Source organism: Curcuma longa, chromosome 4 (assembly GCF_044706935.1).
Source record: "Curcuma longa cultivar G26 ecotype Majalengka, Jawa Barat chromosome 4, ITB_CL_G26_1.1, whole genome shotgun sequence".
Classification (NCBI taxonomy): domain Eukaryota; kingdom Viridiplantae; phylum Streptophyta; class Magnoliopsida; order Zingiberales; family Zingiberaceae; genus Curcuma; species Curcuma longa.
The window spans coordinates 11,922,660-11,932,159 of NC_133864.1; the positions used below are offsets into that span (position 1 = coordinate 11,922,660).

The 9,500-nt window shown below is 34.0% G+C and overlaps 1 protein-coding gene across 3 annotated transcripts; it reads right to left on the bottom strand.

The window, feature by feature from the left end:
• Positions 1-6: 6 nt before the first annotated feature.
• LOC141826498 (uncharacterized) lies at positions 7-8,380 on the bottom strand. 3 transcript variants are annotated; one of them, XM_074713752.1, is made up of 7 exons: positions 8,230-8,380; positions 3,346-3,487; positions 1,811-1,913; positions 1,650-1,725; positions 1,455-1,566; positions 1,269-1,360; positions 7-361 (listed from the first exon to the last, which is right to left on the bottom strand). In XM_074713752.1, exons 1-7 carry the CDS (start codon positions 8,290-8,292, stop codon positions 317-319), a joined length of 633 nt encoding a protein of 210 aa, XP_074569853.1. In that variant the 5' UTR covers positions 8,293-8,380; the 3' UTR covers positions 7-316. The 3 variants fall into 3 exon arrangements, with proteins under 3 accessions (XP_074569853.1, XP_074569852.1, XP_074569854.1); XM_074713751.1 differs by having other exon boundaries at positions 1,811-1,958; XM_074713753.1 differs by having other exon boundaries at positions 1,811-1,958; positions 8,165-8,332.
• Positions 8,381-9,500: the final 1,120 nt, after the last annotated feature.

Genomic DNA, 9,500 nt, shown 5'->3' on the forward strand with positions numbered 1-9,500 from the left:
AAAAACGAAATAATTAAATAAGCTATTATTGATATTACAATAGACTAACAAATTGTTGCAATAGTGTTTCAGAAAGAAACGAGGATAACATTTCATCAACCTCGACAAACTACTGAAATAGATATATGATAGGACAAGACGATTCAATCCTACAAGCAGCACTAGAGCCACGAGTTTTCGCCAAGCAATTAGTAATTTACATGTAGTTTAACACTAATAGGATACAGCCAAATGCAAAGGTCGCTTTCAATTCTAGCACATGCGGCAATGGAAATTCTGATGCTTCCTACTACGACGATGTTCCTTCTGTTCATGACTAGTTATTCAGAAAAGCATGTAAAGAAAACGAGGGAGGACCATCCTGTAAATTAACAACTTTCAAGAGTAAGAATGCCCTTGAATCTCATTCAACAAGCAAGAATATAAGAAATTTCATAAAGCAAATTGGGATAATAATGGAACGGTGGGGAGATTGTATTCCCCATCCTTGCACAGTTGGGCGTGATCGAGATGACATGAGTTTGTGTCGGGCTTAATAATCAAGTTACAACAAGAATTATAGAAAACCAGTAAGTGCTATACATGATACTCTCGGTATGAAGTGCAAGGGTACTCGATATGGCTTAGAATGAAAATGAATTACTAATCTTTTTTGTCCACAAATAAAAATAATAAGTAATGCAACTATGAATCTCATGGAAAGTTGCTCCTGACTTAGATGAATGGTAGCAGAATGCTTAATGCATGAACTCAGATGAAAATGGAGATATGGCACGATGTGAAGTCCGAGTACACTGGTATGTGCGAGTCACAACCAAGGCAGGTTAAATGTCCATGTCCAACATAAAAGTGACAGATTGGAGGACATTAATATTGAAGTTTGAAAAAAAAATAAAGAGATCAAGATATTATATGGTTCGTTGAATTATACAATAAATGGTGTCGAAGGAACAAAGAAATGTATGTCAGTATCAATTTATAAGAACATAAATATGACATATAGTAAATGTTGTTCAATAATAAGGGATACCATAAAATTCTAGAAAATATTTATAAAAAGACTAAACGAACATTATTGAAAATCAATTTAGTTTCATGCTTGAAAGCAATAAAGATGAGAAGAATTTCACATGACTTGAAAAATATTTTGATAGACAAAACAAGCAAAGAAGACAAAAGTGGGTATCGATTAAAAAGACTGTCATGCTCTGCACTCTTCGGAAACAAAAAGAGAAATCTTAGTTCCAAATAGATTATTAACCACTAACCTTGCCAAGTTCTTCATGTAGATACTGTCCAACAACAGTTGCTTGCTGTATCAATCTCTCCATGGAAGAATAGCTTGGGAGATTTGCATGAACTAACATTCGACATAAAGGCAGGCAATTTCATATTCACAAAAACTGATACGAATAAAGGGAGTGTGCAACAGAAAATTTTAGGATGTAGAATACCTAGGATAGCCCTATTCAGATTATCTGCGATATTTTCTCGATACTCTGGGCTTAGAGGATAAAATATTGGAGATTTCTCAGGCTCCTCATAAGTCAACAGCGTGGCAAAATCCTGATGAATGAGAAATGTAAGATCCATATCATTAATAATAAGATTAGGAAGAAATACAATGTTAGATTAGATCTAAATCATACTTCCAGTTTCTCATCATACTTTGCCACGTTTCCAAATGGTGTGAGTTTGGTTTGAGCAAATTCCAATGCTTCATTGCTGTGAATGAATGATGGATTACACGAACCAAAGATCTACAATATCATTTATGTGATATACTATGTTTTATTAGAAAATCACTTACATTTTTCTTGAACGTACTAGGTCAATAAAGTGAAGGCTAAGCAGATCAAAGTGCAGATCTTTGTTGTCCTCCAGCAAGTTGGGCACTAGCTGTTCTGTTATTTCTGTTGCTTTGAGAGCATTCCCCTCAGTTATATAATGGAGAATTGCTGAAGATAATCAAAATGGAGAATGACTAGGTACCAACACTTAGCTCCAAGGAATGTTTCAGAAAATTAAAATTGACTTCAAGTAGTAGGTCTATAAGAATCATGCAAAAGTTTAAAAAATTACACAATTTGCTTCCCTAAAGATTGTTTTGCATAGAAGCTACCATGGAAAAGCAATCCGCTAGTTATTGCTTAAAATTTACCTGCTAAGACTAGTAGGAGAAAAGCAGCTGATCCTTTTGCATACAAATCCCTAGGCTTTGTCGAAGTCTTATAGAAGGAGAAAAAATAACTAAAGATGCTCATATAGCTAGGATCAATGGATTGCCAATATCAATCCAATTACATAAGGCTGTGGTAGATTCAATAATCTTGCTAGCCTAGGTGCTGAGGTGCTTCAGCTGCCTTTACCAGTAAACAGAACTCGAGCTGCTGAAGCCCACCAAGCATATTTATCTCATTCAATTTCTCTATGAAAACTGTTATAGAGCTAGAAAAGCATAGAGGATCAGTGGTATGATGCAATTGAGATGCAGCTAAAGAATCTAACATTTTAATTGAGGCAGCTCTCAAAGGTTCACCAATCAAAGGCAGAATTATTGCTCAACATTGGACAAGAGACAAAAGCTCGATAGCCAAAAATTAAAGTTTTCACAGCTACCATAGAAGAATAACTCTGCTCACGATTTTGATTGAGTACCATTTATCCATCCTTCAAAGTTTAAGCTACTGGGCAATGCCCCAATACATAAGCATGTGAATCATATCACAAGAGCAAGCCAAACAGTTTCACGGAACAAGGATAAATAATATCAAAAGAATAAAACAGTGACCTAGGATTCAAAAACACAATGTGTGTTTTGTGCTGTAATAACATCTGAATGATAATCACTTGCCAAAAATTTCTGTTAAGCTTTCAGGAGGGCGATGAGTGATAAGCTTGGTAGGAAGTAGGAAACCAACCAAGAAGCCCTAGTCGACATACAACTTTAAGGTTGGAGGAATCGATACCAGGCAATTACAGGTCATTGCAACAAAGATTTTGATAACCAATTGAAGCATTAGATGTTAAATTTCAAGAAATTTAGTATATTTTTAAATCTCCGCCTAAGATTATAAAATGGTTTGATCAGAAAAGTAAATGCTAACATCCTAGCAAAGCTTTCTGTTATGCTACAAGAAACAGTAATCAATAATCACAAGCTGGGATGTAGTAACTTGTGTTGCTACATTGATGTTTCCATGACTATCCATTATCCACATCTCATTTCCAAATAGTTACAATTATGAATCTATAAGAAGAGGAAAGAAAGTAATAATGCTTCAAAATAGAAGGTCCACATCTCTAAAAACCATGTCAGGAAAGCTGTAACTACAAGTGACCTACTTTTTCGTTTCTCCATTTCTACAAGATAATCGACATGTTGGCTCATCCCAGTACAAGCAAGAAATGTTTGTGCTGTCTCCTTGAAACAATTATGAATTAGGTAGGACAGGACGATGCTGTGAACATCACTGTCGTTGATTGCCTATAAATGAGAAGATGAAAAAAATAGCACAAGTAATTATCACCAATGGATAAAATTTCAAAAATTAGGAGGAATTCAATCAACCTCTTGGTAGAGTTTTAGAGGTAAAAGTAGAAAGCAACACAGGTCACCTAACTAGCAAGATGCTATGCAAAACAGAAGGTAACAATTAGAACCAAAAGAGTAGGCATACATATTACACTGACCGCAGTAATAGTGTTTGGTTTTTTGGAAAAGATAAACCACAACACTGTTCAACAACAAAAATGCCTGGGATTCCAAATGAGTAATGTGAAAAAAAAATAATATTCTCCCATTAGTGTTAGGGTTGGAGTGGTGAGACCATATGGCATACTTTTAATACATATCAACCATGATCTGGCTCAAAAGGAAAATTTTACTATTTGTGCTGTAATATCCAACAATAACAAATGTGAGATGCAGCCTCTCAGACATGGCAATTTTAGGCACAGTCCAAGATAATGATTTGCCACAGAACACAGTCCAAGATAATGATTTGCCACAGAATGAAAGAACATCATAATTTTTTCCCCTGATCTAATCTCATAAACTCTGCTGCAGCCTTGTTATGATACTCCTATATATCTAATTGACTTAATGAAATTAGATTCTTTTTCATTTTTGGAATAAAGGCAATCCACCATTGTTGGGATAGAGCCACCTGCCTGAGATGCATTGTGTTTCTCCCCAGGCAGACCAAGTCTGATTATGCCACACCTACCTCCACCTCAAAGTCTTGTCCTAGATTTAAAATTTTTTAACATTCTTATCGGACATGTCAAACTACACCATTCTGATGCAAGCATGATTATGCAAGCTGAATTCAAACATCTGGTTCTTGAATGTTCTTTTTCCTCTGGGACAATAACAGCAATAACATCTTTAATCTCATTATTTGCATTCTACCATGATCCCTTTGCCTTTTCACAAAACAATTTCTTATCCAGTGAGTCTAGTGGTCATATCATGTCTCATGCATTCAAAACACTAAACTTCATTTCTAGATCTGCATTGTTGAGATCCTGGTCTTGATAACTTCCCCTGTGATACCCGCTATGTAAGTGTTGACTTCCTACAACAATTTTCCCTACATGTGGCAAAATGGGTATCAGAATTATTATCAATTGTTCGAAAATTCAAATATGTATCTGATCAGTGGAAATAGTGAAATCAGAATTGGTTTAAAAAAATCAATAGAAGTGAAAAAAGGAAATTATATAGGATAATAAAATAAATTCAAAAATCATAAGTAATGTACACATGACAACTTCCACACCAAATGTATTAAATTAAAACTTATTAACTAAGTGAATTTAAAAAAATATATGCATCTCAAATATGTAAGTATTTAATTAGATTAGTTAAAAAAACATAATCATGTCACAAATGTAAGTATAATTAATTAGATTCATAATTAAATTTTTAAAAAGTAATTACATACAACAACAACAACAACTAAGTCTTATCCCACTAGGTGGGGTCAACTATTAAAAAGTAATTACATAATAGGATTAAAATAGATATTCAAAATAATACATACATCTAATAGACGCAATGCATATATGATTAATTAGAACAATATGATCGATCCATATTATGGAATTAATATAGAGAAATCCAATTTTTAAAATTTCGCATTCTAGCTGTGAAGTTACGATTAACGATTTAAAATAATATATTATTTTTATACTTACAAAATTATTGTTTCAAGTTAGAATTATATTAAAAGGATGCAAAAATGCTTACAATGGAAAAGTATTGTACTAGTATTTGCTACTATTTATATATATGCGTATATTAGACAAAGACAACCTTCAATCAATTCAAACAAATAAGGGATTTCTTGGTGTTGTTTGTTAGATCATAGACCGAAGCAAATTGTTGATTGATTTTAAAAAATGGAAATGGATTGTTTATTGATATTTTTATAAATGGAAGTAAACTGTTGATTAAATTTTTTATTGTCTAGGAGTTAAAATTACCATTAAAATGCTGATATGGATTGTCATTCTATCGATCAAGACCTCATTCACCAAAACATGTTTGTAATGTTGGAACTAAGGTTCAAATTCAGCCTACTGGAGTTTTGGTCTTTGGCTAGAACGATATTGTTTTGGTATTGTACCAACAATCCCATATATGCGTTGGGCGAATTGGAGCTGGCGTTGGGCGAATCGGAGGTGGAAAGAGGGAGGAGGCAAATTGGAGGGGGGAAGGAGGGGGAAGATGAAAAAGAAGATAAGACAACAGTATCCTTAAGTTTTGAATTTGTGTTCCATGTACAAAAGTATAGTTCTAGCATTATCTTGTATGGACACAAGCTAAAAAAAATAACAACATTATTTTAATTCATCTTAACTTGTATTATAGCATGTTAAGGGGATGTCAAGTGATGATAGAACACAATACTTATCGACATGATTGACACAACAACAGAAGAGATATTACATATGCCGAATAGTATCAAAGTTTCAATAATTTATCGAAACAATGTATTTGGACTGTGTCACTCGCCACAATATGATATTTCAAACTATGGTTGCAACAATTCAATCTTGTTTCATTGTAAATCCAACGAACATTGTCACAAATTCAACACCTGTTTGCTCTTCCTTCTGTATAGATGATCAAACTCATCCTTCTATGCCTTCTCTCCCTTATATCACAATTCAGGGAAAGTGTCAAATTTAAGACACCAGGAAGAACTTTCTCACTTTGTTCCCTCGCTCCTTCATTGAGATTTGAAGGATTGATCCTGCTTAGATGCTAGAAAAATCCTTTATTTTGCTCCCCCTCTCCTTTATCCCATTGTGATTCGAGGTGTCAATCATGTCAAGATGCCGACCCAACCCTCTATTCTCCTTCCCATCACAAATCTACCCTATCAAACCTTCTCATCTTTTTTTTTTTGGATTTTACTCGAGATCCTAGACAAGATTGGATACACTTTGATTGATCTAGATTGTGATCTACCAATACAATTATTGCTTTCTCCTTCCTCCATAAACATATGCAATACTCATATTTGTCTCCTCTTGTAGCCTCACTTTGCTTCTCTTGTCAACTAGGAGTGGCTCCATAAAGGTATAAAATGAATCAAGTAGTAAAGTTGTCAAAATTAGTACTTAGCCATCATCTAATATCTCTTCACCAACCCTGGCTAACTCATCCACAAGACCCTTTAAATTGCTTTGATGCTCATTATGTCTCTATCATCTACTATCTATAACCAATATAGCCTTTTGACAAAAATTTAGTTGATGCAATGTTTATTAAATAACATTCCTTCAATTTCTTCATAATGCTCTATGTTATATGTCGGCCACTATATTGATGATATTATCTACTAGGCATAATTTGATGGTATTTGCACCTCATTTCAATTGTGCTCGCATATCTATAATGGCCTGTATCCTTTTTTTTTTGCCAAGTAAAATACCCTATGGACCCTACTGTCAAAAAGAGAATTGACATAATTAGCTGTCACAAAGAGAAGTTGGACCTCTCATTAAACCTTTGAATAAAAAACCCTCTAACCTTTGCCATCTCATAATAAATATATATGTTTTGTATGCTAACAGCTGCATTAATTGTGAAGCTTTAGATACGCTGCTTTTTCTATACTTTAATATCACTTTTTAGGAAATAATGCCTCTCTATCACTATTTTTTGTTATCTAGACTACCAAAATATCATTAGTAGGATTAACCTTAATTGGCTAGATGCATGAATTCATCACCAAAACTGTCCACCATGGATCTAAACTAGTGTGCCTAAACTATGAAGTCACTTTTACCGTAAAGTCACATGATGGAATGTGTCTCTCATGACAGAAACAATATACCCAAACACATTGAGTGCAATAACCTCCAGTTCAATAAAGATAGCATGCACAAGCAAAACAAGAATGAAATAATATGTTTGCTTAACCTAATTCACGAAGAAGATCCAAGTCTATATAATATGAAAGTAAGATGGCATAAAATTTTTGACGAGCTGTGGCCCATACTATCTATAGAAGCCCTTCCAGTTCTGCCTAAAATAACCTGTCAACACTAACATATGAAGTACAGAAAATAAGTAAAATCTACGTCAAGCTCTCCCTAGACAATAAAATATCAGTCTGAAAAGATTTTTTTTGTCTCTAAAGGCTATTTGGTCTCTGAGAATACTCTTTTTGCAAAATGTCTTCGCAATTTTGACATAAATTACAGGAGACTAGTGGCTGCCACAATAACAGAAAAAAAATCGAGAAGACATTTTAAAAAGGGTTTTTGGGTATCTGGTTTGTGTGGGCCACACAACAAATTTTTGGGCCGTGCACAACCTAGATTGCATAGCTCTGCGAAAAAAGGTTAGATTTCATTTGCTGACAGAGAAAATTATATGAAGGCCAGATGTTTCACTTTTGAAACTTTTACTAATAAGTTAGGGTATAAGGATTGGCTTTGGGGGAAGATTGAATGGTTGATTATTATAGAATTTCAAACATTGCGTTTGTATGAATATCAAGTGCAACCAACACGAACTGTTTAGTGGGGAAGTCAGTGTATCGTTTGATATGAGCATCCAAGAAAAATAAACAGTACATTATCATCATCAAAAAGTATAGAAGAGAAGAAAAAGTAAAGAGAGGAGATCGGAATAAATAAGAACCATGAGAGAAGCAGCCGAATCTAAGCCAGGAAGTGAGGGGCGAGAAGGGAAGGAGAAGTCCTCACATTCGTCCCTGCCGTTGCCGCCCTTTGCAAATTACGATCGCCGTCTGTTGTGCTCACCGCCATAAGCGCTCTGACTGCCTCCAGGTTCGCGCGGGCCGACAGCTCTATGGTATGCAAAGATCGACGAACGCCGCCGCGCTGGCCGGAAGCGAAAGAGAGAGAGAGAGAGAGAGAGGAAAGACTGAACGTCTTTTCCCTAAATAATATTATATCGGCGAAAAAACCTTTTAAAAAATATTTAAGAAGTATTCTATTTCAATTTGTATTTTAGAAACACTTGTTTTTAATATTAGTCAAAATTATTAATCAAACGATTTCAACTTAATTCAAATTATTTTATTATTATGTAAAATTACTCTAATATTGCTCAAGACTTCTTCTCCAAAATTTATTAAAACTACTCTAATGGTAATTAAAATTGCTTTTGTGTTAGTCAAAATTGAATTCGATATTGGTTTAGATCTCTATAGGTGATTAAAACTATTTTAATATTAATAAAAAATGAGCTAATTTGGTAACTGTTTTAATGTTGATCAAAATTATTTCAAATTAATAGAAATTGTTCTAATAATCTTCACTAAAAGTGCTTAGATCAATTTTGATCGCACTTTTAATCAAAATTGTTCTAAAATCAGTTTTGGCAAGATCTGTTATAACATAAAATAAGGGTAAAAGTCAAAAGGACATTCTTTTAAAAAATAAAAAGTCAAAAAACATCTTATCATATTTCTTACATAAACAAATTTAACTTATTTAAAATATATAGAATATTGTTTTATTAATTTTTTTATCATTAAAATTATTTAAACATGATCAAAATCGTTTTAATATTATCCAAACTATCATAAACCTGTTGCAGCAGCATTCTTTAATGCCTAATATCACATTCATTTCGAGGAACATTCCAACAATTAATTAGACTCAAGCTTATTGTATTGAATCAGGGTTCGACCGTTCTTCAATTGGTAAACCTGTGAAAACACAGGTTATATAATGCTAGAACAGATTATCTTTGGTTCCAATTTCAAGTGATTCAAACACAAAACTAAATCAAAACCAAACGTTGCGATGAAGAATTGTGCAACGGCGCCTAACAAGGTCCATCCACTTCTAGGAAGATGGCTTTTGCAGGCACCCCTGATGATGAATGGAGGCCAAACTGAGATGCTAATGTCGACGACAAAGGATCCCAGAGGTTATGGCAACAATCAGCTAGGACCGATGAGGGATCAGAGAGGTTATCCGGTAAGAACTGGTGAAGGATCAGTGAC